Below are 20,271 nucleotides of genomic sequence, written 5' to 3'. Positions count from 1 at the left end.
AGGACTTGGATAAATTAGGAAAATGGGAAAAGAAATGGCAGATAGAATATGGTGTCGGGAAGTGTATGGTCATGCACTTCAGTAGAAGAAATGAAAAGGTTGATGATTTTCTAAATGGAGGGAAAATCCAAAAATCTGAGGCACACAGGGATTTGAGAGACCTTGTGCAGGATTCCCTGAAATTTAATTTGCAGGTTGAGTCTGTGGTGAGGAAGGCAAATGTGATGTTAACATTCATTTTGAGAGGACTAGAATATAAAAGCAAGGTTCTAATGTTGAGCAACACACACAAAATGCTGGTGGAACACAGCAGGCCAGGCAGCACCTATAGGGAGAAGCGCTGTCGACGTTTTGGGCCCCCTTCGTCAGGACTAACCGAAAGGAAAGATAGTAAGAGATTTGAAAGTGGGTGGGGGAGGGGGAAATGTGAAATGATAGGAGAAGACCGGAGGGGGTGGGGTGAAGCTGAGAGCTGGAAAGGTAATTGGCGAAAGTGTTATAGAGCTAGAGAAGGGCAAAGATCATGGGACGGGAGGCCTAGGGAGAAAGGGGGAGGGGAGCACCAGAGTGAGATGGAGAACAGTCAGAGTGATGGGCAGAAGGAGAGAAAAAAAAGGGGGATGGGAGAAAAGTAAACTAAATATATAAGCGATCGGGTAGGGAGGGGAGGAAGGGCATTAACGAAAGTTAGAGAAGTCAATGTTCATGCCATCAGGTTGGAGGCTACCCAGCCGGTATCTAAGGTGTTGTTCCTCCAACCTGAGAGTGGCTTCATCTTGACAGTAGAGGAGGCCATGGTTAGACATATCAGAATGGGAATGGAATGTGGAATTAAAATGTGTGGCCACTGGGAGATCCTGCTTTCTCTGGCGGACCGAGCGTAGGTGTTCCGCGAAACGGTCTCCCAGTCTGCATCGGGTTTCACCAATATATAAAAGGCCACACCGGGAGCACCGGACGCAGTATACCACACCAGCCGACTCACAGGTGAAGTGTCGCCTCACCTGGAAGGACTGTCTGGGGCCCTGAATGGTGGTGAGGGAGGAAGTGTAAGGGCAGGTGTAGCACTTGTTCCGTTTACAAGGATAAGTGCCAGGAGGGAGATCGGTGGGAAGGGATGGGGGGGGACAAATGGACAAGAGAGTCGCGTAGGGAGTGATCCCTGCGGAAAGCAGAAAGGGGTGGAGGAAAAGATGTGCTTGGTAGTGGGATCTCATTGGAGGTGGCGGAAGTTATGGAGAATTATGCGTTGGACCCGGAGGCTGGTGGGGTGGTAGGAGAGGACAAGGGGAACCCTATCCCGAGTGGAATGGTGGACAGATGCGGTGAGGGCAGATGTGCGGGGAATGGGAGAGATACGTTTGAGAGCAGAGTTGATGGTGGAAGAAAGGAAGCCCCTTTGTTTGAAAAAGGAAGACATCTCCTTCGTCCTGGAATGAAAAGCCTCATTCTGAGAGCAGATGTGGCGGAGATGGAGGAATTGCAAGTAGGGGATAGCATTTTTGTCAGAGACAGGATGGGAAGAGGAATAGTCCAGGTAGCTGTGAGAGTCTATAGGCTTATAGTAGATATCAGTAGATAAGTCGTCTCCAGAGATGGAGGTGTCAGAAATGGACCAGGTAAATTTGAGGGCAGGATGAAAGTCAGAGGCAAAGTTAATGAAGTCAACAAGCTCAGCATGCGTGCAGGAGGCATTGCCAATGCAGTCGTCGATGTAGCAAAGGAAAAGAGGGGGACGGATACCCGTAAAGGCTTGGAACATGGACTGTTCCACAAAGCCAACAAAAAGGCAGGCATAACTGGGACCCATGGCTACACCTTTGGTTTGGAGGAAGTGGGAGGAGCCAAAGGAGAAATTATTGAGAGTAAGGACTAATTCTGCTAGACGGAAGAGAGTGGTGGTAGAGGGGAATTGGTTAGGTCTGGAATCCAAAAAGAAGCAGGGAGCTTTGAGACCTTCCACAAAATGCTGGTGGAACACAGCAGGCCAGGCAGCATCTATAGGGAGTTGCACTGTCGACGTTTCGGGCCAAGACCCCCTCGTCAGGACTAACTGAAAGGAAAGATAGTAAGAGATTTGAAAGTGGGGGGGGGAGGGCAAAATGCAAAATGATGGGAGAAGACTGAGGGGGTGGGGTGAAGCTGAGAGCTGGAAAGGTGATTGGCAAAAGGGATACATAGCTGGAGAAGGGAATAGATCATGGGACGGGAGGCCTAAGGAGAAAGAAAGAAAGGGAGCACCCATGTTGAGACTTTATAAAGCACTGGTGAAGCCTCACTTGGAGTATTGTGTGCAGTTTGGGCCCATTATCTTAGAAAGGATCTGCTAAAAATGGAGAGGGTTCAAAGGAAGTTCACGAAAATGATTACAGAATTAAATGGCTTGTCATATGAAGAGTGCTTGATGGCTCTGTGCATATAGTCACTGGAATTTAGAAGAATGAGGGGTGACCTAATTTAAAGCTATCGAATGGTGAAAGGTTTTGATACAGTGGATGTGGAAAGGATGTTTCCTTTGGTGGGAGTGTCTAAGGCCAATATAGCTGTAATATAGAGGGGCATCCCTTTAGAATGGAGATGAGGAAGAATTTTTTTTGCCAAACAATGGTAATCTGTGAAATTCTTTGCCACAGGAAGCTATGGAGGCCAAGTTTTTAATGTATATTTAAGGCGAAGGTTGATAGGTTTTTGATTGGTCAGGGCATGAAGGGATTCAGGAAGAAGGCAGGAATTCGGAGTTGAGAGGAAAATTTGATCAGTCATGATGAAATGCAGAGCAGACTCGATGGGCCAAACAGCCTAATCTTGCTCCTATCACTCAGCAACCTGCGATTTAACCCGAGCCCAATCACAGGATTATTTATTGAATTGACTTTATTACTTGCATCCTTCATGTACATGAGAAGTAAAGATCATTACGTTACACCTCCATTCAAATGTGCAATGTGTAATTATAGCAATTTATAATAAATATTATGTACAACAGGATAGTCAATATAACATAGAAATACAGTTGTGTCAGCATGAATTTAGCAGTCTGATGGCCTGGTGGAAGAAGCTGTCCCTGAGCCTGTTGGTCCTGGCTTTTATGCTGCAGTACCACTTCCTGGATGGTCGCAGCTGGAACAGTTTGTGGGTAGGGTGACTTGGGTCCCCAATGATCCTTCAGGCCCTTTTTACACACCTGTCTCTGTATATGTACCCACTGCCTAATGGTAGCAATAACAAGAGGGCATGTCCTGGATGATGGGGGTACTTATTGACTGAGTTGAGCAGTGGGCTAAGCACACGTCTGTGAGGTGCGCCAGTGTTGATTGTCAGCGAGGTGGAGATGTTATTTCTGATCCACACAGACTGAGGTCCTCTGTTGAGGAAGTCAATGATCCAGTTGTGGAGGGAGGTACAACAGCCCAGGCTTTGGAGCTTTTCAATCAGAACGGTGGGAGTGATTGTGTTAAACACTGAGCTGAGGCCAATAAACAACATCCTGACGTAAGTATTAGTATTGTCCAGGTGACCAAGGCTACAGATCAAGTCGTCCTACACAGCTTGGTCCTGAAGCGGCAGTAAAATGTCCAATAACATCTGTTCATGTAATATTACTCCTGTGCTGTAGTTGTCTTACTTTCACCTGCTCTACAGTTTAAATGATTATATTTTCCTTTTATTCTAATCAGCTGAAAGGGAAGAAGTGGTTGGTGTCCTTGGTTCATCAGTTTTACTCTATGCGGAAATCACCGTTGATTCCAGCAAGAATGAAATCCTTTGGACTTTCAAAGCCAGCAACGAAAGCCAATATGATATTTTGGATTACGTCCCTGGTGTCGCCACATCGGAACCAAGTGAACAGTTCAAGGACCGTTTACAATTCAACACTTTGAGTGGTGCACTGACGATAAGCAGATTAAGTGCCCGTGACCAAGGAGATTACACCTTCACTGTTGATGGGAACGAATTGAAAATAATGGAATTGCTTGTCATTGGTAAGAAGTTTCAGATATTTGTGATGTAGTGTGTGATTTATTAATGGCAGAATCTGCCATAGAAACTATGATCTGTGATTTTTATTTCCATCAAAGTCTAAGTAGGATAACCTCTGCTGTGACTCATCAACTGAGTCATCGGAGAGACATTGAAGCTGGTGATACAAAAACAGCAGAATTTCTGCAGAGAATCTGATTCTCCTCTCATCACACAGTCTTACATTTTTTAAACACAAATAAAGTGACAAATGAATAACCACAATTTCAATCGCTATAATTACCTACAGATTTCTAACATATTGAATATTTGTAGAATTACATATTTACAATAGTCATGCACCCCAGCTAGTAGAATCCTTTTGAAAGCTTCTGAGCAAAATCTCCAAACACCCAAAATACAAACATCTCTTTTGTTAAAGTGCTGAAGGATGGCTCTCTGAATACTGAACTAGCCAGAAAATTTCAGAATTGAGATGCGGAGAAATTACTTTAGTCAGAGGGTGGTAAATCTGTGTAATTTATTGCTGTGAGCGGCTGTGGAGGCCAAGTCATTGGGTGTATTTAAGGTAGAGATGTAGAGGTTCTTGATTAGACAGGGCATCAAGGGGTATGGGGAGAAGGCAGGGGTGTGGGGATGACTGGAAAAATTGGATCAGCCCATGATTGAATGGCAGAGCAGACTCGATGGGCTGAATGGCCTACTTCTGCTCCTATATCTTATGGCCTTATGGTCTAACATTAACTGACAAACCAGACCTGTCCTGAACTATGCATCGTGACAGGGACACACTTTAACATTGTGATAATACAGACAATGGCCACTAAATGACTTCCCTGATCACACTCTGAGGATTTAAATGACCACCAATCAACATGAACATTCATGTATTGTCTTCCCCTGGTGCAGAATCAGAATGTCCCAAAAGCCGCAAAGTCTGGGAAAGGGTGAGCAGTTTCAGGTTCCTGGGTGTCAACACCACTGAAGATCAATTACAAAGAAGGCAGAACAGTGGGTATGTTTCATTACGAGTTTGTGGAGTCTTGGTATGTCATCAAAGACTCACACAAATTTCTACAAATGTACGTGGAGAGCATTTTAACTAGTTGCACCACTGTCTGGTATGGAGAGATCACTGCTGCTCAGGATCAGAAAAATCAGCAGAAATTTGGAAACTCAGCCAGCTCCATCATGGACACTAACCGAGTATCAAGGGCACCTTCAAAAGGTGATGCTTCAAAAAGATGGTATCCATCATTAAGGAGCCCCATCACCCAGGACATGCCCTCTTCTCAATTTACCATCAAGGAGGAGGTACAGGAGGCTGAAAACACACATTCAGCATTTCAGGAACAGCTTCTTCCCATCTGCCATTAGATTTCTCAAGGAACAATGAACATATGGACACTACCTCAATCTTTTTTGATTTTTACATGTATGTATTGCAATGTACTGCTGCTGCAAAAGAACAATTTTCACAACATATGCCAGTGATACTAAAGCTGGTTCTGATTCTGATTCAATGAATAGCTTCAGTCATATCAGTTGAAGGTGGAGGGGCAGGTAGTGTTGAGGAAGCAGAAAAGCTGCAGAAAGACTTTGACAGATTTGGAGTTATGGTAGGTGGTCATACACTTTGTTGTAACTGTAACAAGTCTGATCATGACACAGCCCAATGCAGTGCAGTGGTCTGCAAGGACTGCAAACAAGAGGTCACAAGACAGGTGACTGCCAGGAAGGGAAATGCTACAACCTGTGGAGAGGCAGGCCATATTGATAGGGACTGTTCAAAACATGCTGGCACCGAGGCACAGGTAATAAAACGGGGAGCTGACACTGAGAATGCCCAGACAAATTTCAGTGTGTCAGGATGAAGCATGTGTAGGAAATCAGTGACCAGGCAGAGGAAACACCAAACAGGAGAGGAAAAGGCAGAAAGGGGAAAGGAAATCTGCTGACCACTCACCAGCCTTGGGAGACGGGGGCAGCACACAGACCATTAGCCATTAGCCAACACCAGCTCTGGGAAACGAGGTTGTACGTTGATCTCTGACACCCCCCCCAGCTCCGGGAGACTTGGAACCATCACCCCTCCCTTCCAGCTCCAGGAGTCCAGGAGCAGACCAATGTCCAGCACACCCCAGCTCAGAGAGGTAGAGGGTGTGGGTTGACCAGTGCATGTTGTTGGAAGGTGAGCGGCGACCAACGTACCCTTAGGCACGCAACCAGCATAGCCACACTTGTGGGAGGATCATCCTCAGTATCTGAGCCCACAGCGTGGCAGTTCCCCAAGTCCGTGGGCATGATGGCTCAGGCTGAGTGACCTGGACGTGAAATGTAATTCAAGAACTAATCATAGGCAGAGGTAACTAATCATTACAGGAGTGTGGACTAGCACACTCTACAACTACCAGAGTTGGTTATGATGGTGGCCCGATGATCTGTGTGGTTGGGGGCAATGATTCGGGCAGTAATTTTTCTGGCAGGGAATTCTGTTACAGGATGACAACTTCTCAATCACCCAAGTCAGAGAGGTGGTTGGGGTGTGGCTCCTTGTGGCATACATAATGTACTGAAACACTCTGCTCTGGTTAATGAACACGTACACCTCACCCGTGCGGAGCGAGCGGCTGGCCATCCTCGAGCCGCTCCCACCACTGCCGGTGACATCACAGCTGGTCATTCTGGTTGGTGACATCATCGATGCAGCCGGCAGTGCCGACAACAGGCTGGACAGCACCTCCAGATTCCTGATGGAAACAGTTAAAATAGACAAGCTGCACAATGTCTTCAGCTCCCCTTCAGAAGGATGGTGATGGTTCACTGACTGAGTTGTACTCGGCTATGTGGGACTGGAAGTGTGGAGTTTGCAAAGATTCAGCATGACATCTAAAACTCTGACAAACCTCTGTAGATGTGTGGTGGAGGGTGTATTGACTGGTTGTGTCACAGCCGGGTCTGGAAACACCAATGCCTTTGATTGGTAAATCCTCCAAAAAGTATCGGATATGGTCCAGTTCATCATCAAGGAAAGCCCTCCCAACCACTGAGCACATCTACACAGAGTAATGTAGCAGCAAAGTAGCATTCGTCATCAGGGACTCCCACCACCCAGGTTGTGCCCTCTTCTCACTGCTGCCATCAGGAAGAATTACAGGAGCCTCAGGACTCACACCACCAGGTTATTACCCCTCAACCATCGTCAGGCTGTTGATCACTCAACTTCACTTGCCCCATCATTGTAATGTTCCCACAACCAACGGACTTGCTTTCAAAGACTGTTCATCTCATTTTATTGATATTTATTGCTATTTATTACTGTTATTATTTCTTATTTTTATATCTCTGCAGTTTGATGTCTTTTGCACATTGGATGGGCAATTTTACTTTGATTAATTTGTGTTTCTTGTAGTTACTGTGAGCCCGCAAGAAAATAAATCTTGTTGTATATGGTTCCATATGTGTACTTTGATAATAAACTTACTTTGCATTTTGAACTTTGAATAATTGTCTGGAGTGAACTGAGAAGGTAAAACAGAAATTGAAACTGTGGGGAGGGTCCTCCCTATTGATACCTGGGAAGAACCTGGTCATCAGGTATGAGGGGCTCTCAGGGCTGCTGGACTTGGTGCAAGTGTTGCCCATGCCCCACTCCTCCAGCTTGGGAATCACCCGATCTGTTTTCAGGTTCATCTGGGGGTCCAAGATGGAGTGGATGAGGCGCAGATCACAATGCACAAATCCCTGTATAACGGGAGCAAAAAAGTACCCAATGTGTCCCTCATCCTGTTGACCAACTTCTTGTGTGTCTGCATCAGGATGTGTGTGGAAACTAAATACATGGGCACCAGGTACCACCATGTGCTGAGGTTCTGCCTGTCCCCTGTGTTGCCAAGGTGTTGAAACTGAGGGATGTTCCTGAAAGAACAGAGAATTTTGAAGCCAGTTGTGGGGCCAGTGTAGATCAGAAACACCAGGATCTGGCTTGTTTGGGTACATTGTGAGAGTGTTGAATCAGCCAAAGATGGTGAGGGGTTTGAGGTGGGAGGCTGGGCCAGAAAGAATTTCCACAACATTCTTGTCTGAAAGACAAGTTCCTGTAACCCCAGTAAAGAGTGGCACAATATCTATTCAGTAGTATGTTCTCATTTGCTGTAGTTTCACAAAGTTCTCTGTTTAAGTGTTTCACAGCCACCACATTTTAAATGAGTACAATTATTTTTATTAACAGATAAAGTGAAAGAAGAGGTTGGTCTCCTTGGCTCATCAGTTTTACTGGATCCTGAACTCAAAGTTGATCCCAGCAAGAGTGAAATAGTTTGGACATTCATCGGCAGGAGCATTTTACGTCATGTCCCAGGTCACAGCTCAGTGGAACCGAGTGACCAGTTCAAGTTTCGTCTGCACTTTAATACCTCTAATGGTGCTCTGACTGTGAATGGAACAGAACATGGCGACCAAGGAGATTACACCTTCATTGTGGATGGACAAGAGCTGAGAATATTACAACTACGCCTCTTTGGTAGGTAGTTTTATGTTTCATAGAACGTAGAACAGTACAACATAGTTCACACTGTTGGCCCACAATGTTATGCTGACCTTTTAACCTATTCCAAGATAAATCTAACTCTTCCCTCCCACATAGATATCCATTTTTCTTTCATCGGTGTGTTTATTCATGATGTGATTGAGTATAGAATTCACCATAGGTTTTTTCAATAGGTACGTTTGATGTCAAAGAAATGTATGCAATATATATCCTGAAATTCTTTTTCTTCACAAACATCCATGAAAACAGAGGTGTGCCTCAAAGAATGAATGACAGTTAAATGTTAGAACCCCAAAGCCCCCCCCAGCTCCCCCCAATCATGCACTAGCAGCAGCAAAGCAACGACACCCACCTCTCCCAGAAGCAAAAAGGCATCAGCACCGTCCACCAAGCATGCAGCAAAGCATCAATAAAGACACACGCTACTCGTTCACCGAGTAATTCGACATACCACAGGCTCTCTCACTCTCTTCCTAACAAGGGAAAAGAGGTGTCTCCATTTCATCGCTAGAGAGGAGTCATAACAAAACAATTCACTGATCTATGATGTTAAAAGTCTGTTGCGTCACTTCTTCTGAGCTCTGTGCCCAAAGAACTCAAGTCTCTGGGCACGCAGCCAGCTCACTGCTTTCAATATTCCATCTCCCACAACGAACCCATTTTCTGCGGCAGTACCGACCTCGAGTCTGCCCACCTGCAGAGCCACGTGAACCCGGCACCCTGAAAACGCACTATCCTTCTAGGCCGTGTCCTTGGTATATTGAAAAATGGCCAGTTGTGAGACACCAAGAGCGGGTCCCATTTCCTCAAAGAACTGAAGTTAGCATGTAGTCAGAATCTTCGAAAGAACCCTGAAAGGGAAAATTGGAGATGTTAAAGATAGAAATAGAGCTTTTTCCGAAGGTACAAGTAAAGGAGATGCCGTTAGGCGCTATTGTCCTCTTAAACTCTTAAGTGGATGTATTTTCCAGTCGAGGCTAAGTTGGGCACCTCACCTGATAGAATAAACACTGAGGTGTCAGATATTGAATGCAGCCGTCATTCAACCCCCATCTCTGTGATGTACCTGTCATCCCAAGGAGGAGCCCGTTCGGGATTTAATCCAACATTCATTGCTGCACTGGTGGGATGAGAGAAGAAGAACTGTTTGTCAAACCTGAGGCTTGGGTTTTCTGTTGGAGAGAACAGAAGGAAATGAATGTGAAGTGAAAGTGTGGATGGATGGAAAAGTTGGAGAAATGGAAAAAGTAGCAAGAGAAGGGATGGCAGGGGAGGGAGATACAAAATGCATTAGATTAGTGTGGGAAATGGGGAAAGGGGAATGACATGATGGCAAGATTTTCAATTCTCCCCTAGAATTATAATAACTATTTATAGAGCACTTTTCATCCAGGTTATGTAGTTCATACTGCTTTGTAATGAGATAAAAATACAAATATGAAAAATAAAATAAAATTTAAGTAAACATAAATAAAAGAGAAGATGACGTTCTTTAGAAGCAAGGTTAAATAAATAGATTTTAAGCTGTCATTTAATGTGTTAACTGAGTCTGCATCGCTTATAGTTTTAGGTATTGAATTTCACAGTTTAGGAGCGTAGTTCAAAAAAGCTGACCTGTATAATTTCTTCTGAGGGAATTTTTTTTATATTGAAGAGTCCAGTGGAAGAAAACCTGTGAGTTTGAGCAGGATTATAAAAGGAAAGTGATTCTGTGATGTACTGTGGTCACAAACCACTCAGAGTTTTAAAAACAACAAAGATAACTTTAACATCTATTTTGAAAGATACAGGAAGCTCCTGGAGCTGCCAAATTCCCCTTCCCTCCCCCAGTTCTTAACAATGGTTAGATTGAATTTTTCCATTCTGTTTGGTTCGTCCAGGTACTGAGATAAGGACTAGAATTTTGGGAAACTGATCAGGGAAGAAAATGGAGGATATAAAAAGAATTAAGATTGGTGTTATTTCTTTAGCGTAGTGGTCACCAACCTTTTTAAGCCCAAGATCCCCTACCTCGGCCTTAGTGAAAGGCAAGATCGACCCCACATTGATTAGTTGCACGCATGCACACCGGGGCAGAAAAGACCGGAAGTAAAACCCCACAACCTGGAAGTGGAAATAATGTATAAACACCAAGGGTACCGTACCCACCCTTTTTTGCACCGTGGACCGGTTTAATATTGACAATGTTCTTGCGGACCGGCCGACAGAGGGTGAGTGGGGGGGTGGTGTTAAACACGACGGGAATACAGCGATACTCGAAGCAGGTTCCTTGTGTCCAGTCTATTCCGCAATTTAGTTTTTGCGGCTCTCGGCACTTAACTTCTGTCCCGCTTGCTCACATTTTTTCCGCTGAAAATACTCAATGGGTTTGTCTTTAAGTACAGGGTGCTTGGACTTACCGAAGCAGCTTTGAGAGCTTCATTGCCTCATTAGGACCGAACTGCAGCCTCCTGCCCGCCTGCCGCCAGCTGCCTTGACCAGGTGCGGCTGGTTGTGGGTGGGGTGAGAGGACAAGGTAAGGGCCGGAGGTCCCCGTACTGGGGCCGCGGCGGTCGCAGTCCAGAGAGAGCGACTGACCAAGCAAAGAGTGTGACAGGGCTCACGCCCGCCCCCCCCCACCCCCCCCCCACCCCGTAGGATCTATCGGCCGACAAAAGTTTGTTTCTGTTGATCGCAGCGAGGTAGCTGCCCTGCTACTTACGAAACCCTGAGCCCGAATTAGGTTGTCTGCGAATATTTTAGCACCGGGTTCCCCACGAACAATCAGTGTGGTGAACAGGTTTAGAGGTGGCGCGCATCTGTCTGCGCTCCAGGCCAGTAGCGATGACACTTCCCGCCGGTGATCTGAGGCCAGCCAGTGACCCCCTGGCGCGAGGGTATCACTGCGTTTCGGCAACAAATGTCCTCGTGTACGTTCAACAGTGGGCGTGACAGGGAATGAGGAAAGGTTAAGCTGACTCATCGTTTCCTCGCGGCCCGGTTGTTGGGGACCACTGAAGTACACTGTGTAGTGCGGGGGAGCTACACGCATGTGCACCGGGCAGAAAGAACGGAACTAAAACCCCCCAACCCGGAAACAATCTCTCAACAGTATTCGTGTATTTATTTTTCCTTTTTTTTCGGGATCTACTGGGAAAGTCTCAAAGATCGACCGGTTGGTGACCACTACTTTAGCGGTTTCACGGGGCACGACTATGCAAGCGCGCGGAGGTCGGCCAGTGAGAGCAATGGGATGAGGTTAAAAAGAATACAGATTCACAGAGTGGGCGTTGGTGGAGTAGGCAACAGTGTAGAGGGAGACAGGGTAGGAAGGCTTTGCCTCAACAGGGCTTTGGCAATAAGGGGTTGAGGCTAGGTAGGTTATCTGCTTAAAATGAAGACAGAAATTATGTGTGAGGCCAGTTTTCTGTGCGCAGTATCCCAGGTGGGAGATCCTGGAGACTCCCAGCCGACCATATCTGCACCAGGTGTGTCGCTGTGCAGCTCCTTAGAGACCGCATTAGGGAACTGGAGCTGTACATCGATGACCTTCATCTGGTCAGGGAGAGTGAGGTGGTGATAGAGAGGAGCTATAGGCAGGTAGATACCCCGGGTCCACAGGAGACAGAGAAGTGGGTAACAGTCAGGAGAAGGAAGGGCAAGAAGCAGGTACTGAAGAGTACCCCAGTGGCTGTCCTTAACAGTGTCTTCCTGCTTTAGTACTGTTGAGGAGGACAGCCTAATTAGGGGAAGCAACAGTGGCCATACCTCTGGCACAGAGTCTGGCCCTGTGACTCAGATGGGTACGGAGAGGAAGAGGATGGCAGCAATAATAGGGGACTCTACAGTTAGGGGGTCAGGTAGGTGATTCTATGGACGCAGGAAAGAAACGCCTTGGTAGTTTGACTCCCAGCTGCCAGGGTCCGAGAAGTTTTTGTTCGCGTCCACAAAATCTTGAAGTGGGAAATAGAACAGCCAGAGGTACGAATTAAATAGGTAGGAAAGGGGAGGAGGTCCTGAATGCAGACTACAGGGAGTTGGGAAAGAAGTTGAGAAGCAGGACCTCTAAGGTAGTAATCTCGGGATTACTGCCTGTGCCACGTACAGTGAGTATAGGAATAGGATGAGGTGGAGGATAAATGCATGGCTGAAGGATTGGAGTAGGGGGCAGGGGTTCAGATTTATAGATCATTGGGACCTGTTCTGGGGCAGGTGTGACCTGTACAAAAAGGACATGTTGCACTTGAATCCGAGGAGGACCAATATCCTGGTGGGAAGGTTTGCTAAGGCTACTGGGGAGAGTTAAAACTAGAATTGCTGGGGGGGCAGGAACCGAACTGAAGTGATGGAAGAAAGGGAGGTTGGCTCACAAACAGAGAAAGCTTGTAGACAGTGTGAATGGGAGGATAGGCAGATGATAGAGAAGGGACGCGCTCAGACCGATGGTTTGTGATGTGTCTATTTTAATGTGAGGAGTATTATGAATCGGGCAGATCAGTTTAGAGCGTGGATCAGAACTTGTGTTGTGGTCATTGCAGAGACTTGGGTGGTGCATGGGCAGGGATGGCTACTTCAAGTGGCAGGCTTTAGATGTTTCAGAAAGGAAAGGGAGGGAGGCAAAAGAGGTGAGGGAGTGGCACTGTTGATCAGAGATAGTGTCATGGCTGCAGAAAAGAATGAAGTCATGGAGGGGTTGTCTGCACAGTCTCTGTGGTTTGTTATGTGTGATGAGCAAACCAGATGGAGATGGGGGCTGGAGTTGACCCCCCTGTGAAGTATGCTGCTAATGAGAGAGAGATGAAGAACAGAGGGAGAGGCATCCTATACTGATGAGAGAGAGAGAGAGAGAGAGGGACACACACACACCACGAGACACTGCAAGAGTGTTGTGCACCCACAGGAAGGTGGGGGCCTGGAGGATCGATTCGGGGGAATCCGTCAGAAGCTCACAGAGTGTGAAGGCAGGCCGGTGGGGGCTTGTGTGTGTGTCCACCCTCGCTTGGGTGACAAGTCCACCACTGAAGAACGGTCTGGCCTGGAGCGGAGGGGTCATAATCGGTGACCACAACGGTACAACAGAACAAGAAGACGACGGAAGGTTTGCCTGCTGCAGCTGCTCATCTCTCGCTCGCTCTCTCTCTCTCTCCAACATTGCAACAGCAACTACCTCAACCCAAACTGAACTGAACTCTGCGTTATCTTAAGACTATTCATTTAGATAGATAGATAGATAGATACTTTATTCATCCCCATGGGGAAATTCAACATTTTTTCCAATGTCCCATACACTTATTGTAGCAAAACTAATTACATACAATACTTAACTCAGTATAAATATGATATGCATCTAAAATCACCCTCTCAAAAAGCATTAATAAATAGTTTTTAAAAAGTTCTTAAATAGTTTACTAAAATACATTGAATGGTAACTTAAGCTCAGTCCTAACCCCGGCACTTTAACATATCTTACCCCTGGCGGTTGAATTGTAAAGCCTAATGGCATTGGGGAGTAATGATCTCTTCATCCTGTCTGAGGAGCATTGCATCGATAGCAACCTGCCGCTGAAGCTGCTTCTCTGTCTCTGGATGGTGCTATGCAGAGGATGTTCAGGGTTTTCCATGATTGACCGTAGCCTACTCAGCGCTTAGACTTTGATAGAGCTTGGTTTTGATTCTTATTTCTGCACTTCTTTATTTATCATTGCTAACCTGTTTCATATGTATATTTGCATTTTTGATATTGTGTTCCTTAATTTACTAATAAACACTTTTAGTTACAGTACCACCAGACTCCAACGTGCCATTCCATTTCTGCTGGTTTGGTAACTCGGTCACGGGGTACATGACAGGTTGGAAGTTAGGAACAGGAAGGGGTCAGTAAATCTACTGTTTGTTTTTTATAGACTACCCAATAGTAACAGGGACATCGAGGAGCAGGTAGGGAGAGAGGTTCTGGAAAGGAGTAATAATAACAGGGTTGTTGTAGTGGGAGATTTTAAATTCCCAAATATTGATTGGCATCTCCAAGGGTCAGGGGTTTAGATGGGGTAGAGCTTGTTAGGTGTGTTCAGGAAGGTTTCTTCACATAGTATGTGGATAAGCCTACAAGAGGAGAAGCTGTAATTGATCTGGTATTGGGAAATTAACCTGGTCAGGTGTCGGGTCTCAGAGGGAGAGCATTTTGGAGATAGTGATCACAATTCTATCTCCTTTAGAATAGCATGGGAGAGAGATAGGAACAGACAAGTTAGAAAATGGTTTAATTTGAGTAAGGGGAATTATGAGGCTATCAGGCAGGAACTTGGCAGCTTAAATTGGGAACAGATGTTCTCAGGGAAAGGTATGGAAGAAATGTGGCAAATGTTAAGGGGATATTTGTGTGGAGTTCTGCATAGGTACGTTCCAGTGAGACAGGGAAGTTATGGTAGGGTACAAGAACCGTGGTGTACAAACCTTTCGTAAGGTTCGAAAAACTAGGTAATGATAGGAAACGGGAAGGTTATAAGGCCAGCAGGAAGGAGCTTAAGAATGAAATTAGGAGAGCCAGAAGGGGTCATGAGAAGGCCTTGGCAGACAGGATTAAAGAAAACTCCAAGGCATTCCACAAGTATGTGAAGAGCAAGAGGATAAGACGTGAGAGAATAGGACCTATCAAGTGTGACAGTGGGAAAGTGTGTATGGAACTGGAGGAAATATCGGGGGTAATTAATACTTTGCTTCAGTATTCTCTACGGAAAAAGATCTTGGTGATTTCAGTGCGGACTTCCAGCGGACTGAAAAGCTTGAGCATGTAGATATTAAGGAAGAGGATGTGCTGGAGCTTTTGGAAAGCATCAAGCTGGATAAGTCACCGGGACCAGATGGGATGTACCCCAGGCACACTGTGGGTAGTGAGGGAGGAGATTGCTGAGCCTCTGGCAATGATCTTTGCATCATCAATGAGGACGGGAGAGATTCTGGAGGATTGGAGGGTTGCGGATGTTGTTCCCTTATCTAAGAAAGGGAGTAGCGATAGCCCAGGAAATTGTAGACCTGTGAATCTTACTTCAGTGGTTGTTAAGTTAATGGAGAAGATCCTGAGAGGCAGGATTTATGAACATTTGGAGAGGCAGAATATTATTAGGAATATTCAGCATGGCTTTGTCAAAGGCAGGTCATGCTTTACCAGCCTGATTGAATTTTTTGAGGATGTGACTGAACATGTTGATGAAGGTAGAGCAGTAGATGTAGTGCATATAGATTTTAGCAAGGCATTTGATAAGGTACCCCATGCAAGGCTTATTGAGAAAGTAAGGAGGCATGGGATCAAAGAGGACATTGCTTTGTGGATCCAGAACTGGCTTGCCCACAGACAGCAAAGAGTGTTTGTAGACGGGTCATATTCTACATGGAGTCTGGTGACCAGTGGTGTACCTTAGGGATCTGTTCTGGGACCCCTTCTCTTTGTGATTTTTATAAATAACCTGGATGAGGAAGTGGAGGGTTGGGTTAGTAAATTTGCTGATGAGAAAAAGGTTTGAGGTGTTGTGGATAGTGTGGAGGGCTGTTAGAGGTTACAGTGGGACATTGATGGGATGCAAAACTGGGCTGAGGAGTGGCAGATGGAGTTCAACTCATACGTGTGAGGTTGATCATTTTAGTAGCTCAAATATCATGGCAGAATACAGTATTAATGGTTGGACTGTTGGCAGTATGTAGGATCAGAAGGATCTTGGCGTCTGAGTCCATAGGACACTCAGAACTGCTACACAGGTTGACTCTGTGGTTAAGAAGAAATACGGTGCATCAACCGTGGGATTGAGTTTTTTTGCAGCTATACAGGACCCTGGTCAGAACCCACTTAGAGTAGTGTCCTCACTTCTGGTTACCTGACTACAGGAAGGATGTGGAAACTATATAGAATGGGTGCAGAGGAGATTTACAAGGATGTTGACTGGATTGGGGAGCATGCCTTATGAGAATAGGTTGAGTTAGCTCGGCCTTTTCTCTTTAGAACGACGGAGGATTGGAGGTGACCTGATAGAGGTGTCTAAGATGATGAGAGGCATTGATCATGTGGATAGTCAGAAGCTTTTCCCAGGGCTGAAATGGCTAACATGAGAGGGCACTGTTTTAAGGTACTTGGAAGTGGGTACAGAAGAGATGTTAGGGGTAAGTTTTTTACACAGAGAGTGGTGACTGTGTGTGATGGTGCAGGCGGATACGATAGGGTCTTTTAAGAGACTCCTGGATAGGTATATGGAGCTTAGAAAAATAGAGGGTAGTGGGCAACCCTGGGTAATTTCTAAGGTACATACATGTTTGACACAGCATTGTGGGCCAAAGGGCCTGTATTGCGCTTTAGGTTTTCTATTTTTTTTTGTAAGTAAAAGGTAAAACGACGTTCATTAAAAGGAAGGTTAAATAAGTAGATTTTAAGCTGTCATTTAAAAGTGACAATCCTCTATAGATGTGTGGTGGAGGGTGTATTGACTTGTTGCATCAGAGCCTGGTATAGAAACATCAATGAACTTGAATGGAAAGTCCTCCAAACAGTATCGGATATGGTCCAGTCCATCAACACGGGTAAAGCCCTCCTAACAGTTGAGTACATCTACACAGAGTGCAGTTACAGGAAAGCAGCGTTCATCATCGGGGTCTCCCACCAGCCAGGTTGTGCCCTCTTGTCACTGCTGCCATCAGGAAGAATTACAGGAGCCTCAGGACTCACACCACCAGGTTCAGGAACAGTTATTACCCCACAACCATCGTCAGGCTCTTGAACCAAAAGGGATGACTTCACTCAAGTTCACTTGCCCCATCATTGCTATGTTCCCACAAACAGTGGACTTGCTTTCAAAGACTGTTCATCTCATGTTCTTGATATTTATTGCTTATTTATTACCATTGATGTTTATTTTGCTGTAGTTTCACAAAGTTCTCTGTTTAGTGTTTCACAGCCACCACATTTTAAATGAGTACAAATATTTTTATTAACAGATAAAGTTAAAGAAGAGGTTGGTCTCCTTGGCTCATCAGTTTTACTGGATCCTGAACTCAAAGTTGATCCCAGCAAGAGTGAAATAATTTGGACCTTCATCGGCAGGAGCATTTTGCATCATGTCCCAGGTCACAGCTTAGTGGAACCGAGTGACCAGTTCAAGTTTCGTCTGCACTTTAATACCTCTAATGGTGCTCTGACTGTGAATGGAACAGAACATGGCGACCAAGGAGATTACACCTTCATTGTGGATGGACAAGAGCTGAGAATATTACAACTACGCCTCTTTGGTAGGTAGTTTTATGTTTCATAGAACGTAGAACAGTACAACATAGTTCACACTGTTGGCCCACAATGTTATGCTGACCTTTTAACCTATTCCAAGATAAATCTAACTCTTCCCTCCCACATAGATATCCATTTTTCTTTCATCGGTGTGTTTATTCATGATGTGATTGAGTATAGAATTCACCATAGGTTTTTTCAATAGGTACATTTGATGTCAAAGAAATGTATACAATATACATACTGAAATTCTTTTTCTTCACAAACATCCATGAAAACAGAGGTGTGCCTCAAAGAATGAATGACAGTTAAATGTTAGAACCCCAAAGCCCCCCCCAGCTCCCCCCAATCATGCACTAGCAGCAGCAAAGCAACGACACCCACCTCTCCCAGAAGCAAAAAGGCATCAGCACCGTCCACCAAGCATGCAGCAAAGCATCAATAAAGACACACGCTACTCGTTCACCGAGTAATTCGACATACCACAGGCTCTCTCACTCTCTTCCTAACAAGGGAAAAGAGGTGCCCTCGTTTCATCGTTAGAGAGGAGTCATAACAAAACAATTCACTGATCTATGATGTTAAAAGTCTGTTGCGTCACTTCTTCTGAGCTCTGTGCCCAAAGAACTCAAGTCTCTGGGCACGCAGCCAGCTCACTGCTTTCAATATTCCATCTCCCACAACGAACCCATTTTCTGCGGCAGTACCGACCTCGAGTCTGCCCACCTGCACAGCCACGTGAACCCGGCACCCTGAAAACGCACTATCCTTCTAGGCCGTGTCCTTGGTATATTGAAAAATGGCCAGTTGTAAGACACCGAGAACGGGTCCCATTTCCTCAAAGAACCGAAGTTAGCATGTAACTCTAGGTCAGAATCTTCAAAAGAACCCTGAAAGGGAAAAATGGAGATGTTAAAGATAGAAATAGAGCTTTTTCCGAAGATACAAGTAAAGGAGATGCCGTTAGGTGCTATTGTCCTCTTAAGCTCTTAAGCAATTGTATTTTCCATTTGAGCCTAAGTTGGGATGAAGCGGATAAACGCTTATTATCTATCATTGGTAGACCAAAAATTGCGGTAAAAGGATGTGGTTGGAAATTAATATTTAAAACTCTTGAAATAATATTAAAAATATTTTTCCAATAGTTTTGTAAACAAGGACAAGACCAAAACATATGGGTCAATGAAGCAACATCAGAATGACATCTATCACAGGTTGGATTAACATAAGAATAAAATCGAGCAAGTTTATCTTTAGACATGTGAGCTCTATGTACAACCTTAAATTGTATTAGAGCATGTTTAGCACAGATAGAGGATGAGTTTACCAATGATAAATTTTTTTCCCATTGTTCAGTAGGTATAGGACAATGCAATTCTTCCTGCCATTCCTTCTTAATTTTTTCTGATATATCTGGCTGTACATTCATAATCATATTATAAATGATAGCTACTAAACCCTTTTGACAAGGATTGAGAGCTAAAATTCTTTCTGTAATGTCCAATGGACATTCTTTCGAGAAAGACTTTAATTCATTATATAGAAAATTTCTAACTTGCAAATATCTAAAAAAATGGGTTTTAGATAAATTATATTTATTAGATAACTGTTCAAAGGACATAATGAAATCATCCAAAAACAGATCACGAAAACATGTTATACCTTTTGTTTTCCATAAAAGAAAAGCTTGATCTATAGATGATGGTCGGAAGAAGTAGTTAGATATTATAGGACTTAACAGCATAAACTTATTCAAGCCAAAAAATTTACGAAATTGAAACCAGATTCGTAATGTATACTTGACTATGGGATTAGTTATCTGTTTATTCATTTTGAGTAACAAAAAAGGAAGTAAAGATCCTAAGATTGAGATCAATGAGAAATCTTGCACAGATTTACATTCCAAATTTACCCATTGTGGGCCAGCAACTGTAGTCGATTCTTGTGTCCAAAATATCAAATACCGTATATTAACTGCCCAATAGTAAAATCTTAAATTTGGTAGAGTCAAGCCGCCCTCCTTCTTAGGCTTCTGTAAATATTTTTTACCCAGCCTAGGATTTTTGTTCTGCCACAAATACGAAGATATTTTAGAGTCAACCATATCAAAAAAAGATTTAGGAATAAAAATTGGTAATGCTTGAAATAGATATAGAAATTTAGGTAGTATCATCATTTTAATGGCATTAACTCTGCCTACCAAAGACAAAGATAGTGGGGACCACCTATTAGCAAGTTGCTTAATTTGATCTATTAAAGGTAAAAAATTAGTTTTAAATAAATCTTTATGTTTTTTAGTAATTTTAATACCTAAATAAGTAAAATAATCTGTAACAATGCTATATGGTACATGATTATAAATTGAAACATGCATATTTAATGGAAATAGTTCACTCTTATTAAAATTCAATTTATATCCAGAAAATTTACTAAATTGAGCAAGCAAAGAAGAAATAGCAGGAATAGATCTTTCAGGGTCAGATATATATAATAACAA

At 44.3% G+C, this 20,271-nt stretch overlaps 1 protein-coding gene and 1 long non-coding RNA gene across 2 annotated transcripts in view; one reads left to right on the top strand and one right to left on the bottom strand.

Annotated features, from left to right (window-relative positions):
• LOC140718815 (uncharacterized) overlaps positions 1 to 20,271 on the top strand; it is a 212,423-nt gene that overhangs the window by 107,817 nt on the left and 84,335 nt on the right. Inside the window, exons 2-4 of the mRNA XM_073033001.1 lie at positions 3,678 to 3,983; positions 8,213 to 8,503; positions 17,489 to 17,779. Of these exons, the coding sequence (XP_072889102.1) occupies positions 3,678 to 3,983; positions 8,213 to 8,503; positions 17,489 to 17,779 (888 nt within the window). The remainder of the gene's footprint in view (positions 1 to 3,677; positions 3,984 to 8,212; positions 8,504 to 17,488; positions 17,780 to 20,271) is intronic.
• LOC140718837 (uncharacterized) overlaps positions 17,773 to 20,271 on the bottom strand; it is a 49,378-nt gene continuing 46,879 nt past the window's right edge. Inside the window, exon 3 of the long non-coding RNA XR_012096807.1 lies at positions 17,773 to 18,664. This is a non-coding gene — a long non-coding RNA (uncharacterized lncRNA). The remainder of the gene's footprint in view (positions 18,665 to 20,271) is intronic.

The sequence above is a fragment of the Hemitrygon akajei genome, chromosome 2, assembly GCF_048418815.1.
Source record: "Hemitrygon akajei chromosome 2, sHemAka1.3, whole genome shotgun sequence".
NCBI lineage: Eukaryota > Metazoa > Chordata > Chondrichthyes > Myliobatiformes > Dasyatidae > Hemitrygon > Hemitrygon akajei.
Note: the sequence above shows the minus strand (reverse complement) of the source record. Positions and strands in the feature narration are given on the sequence as shown.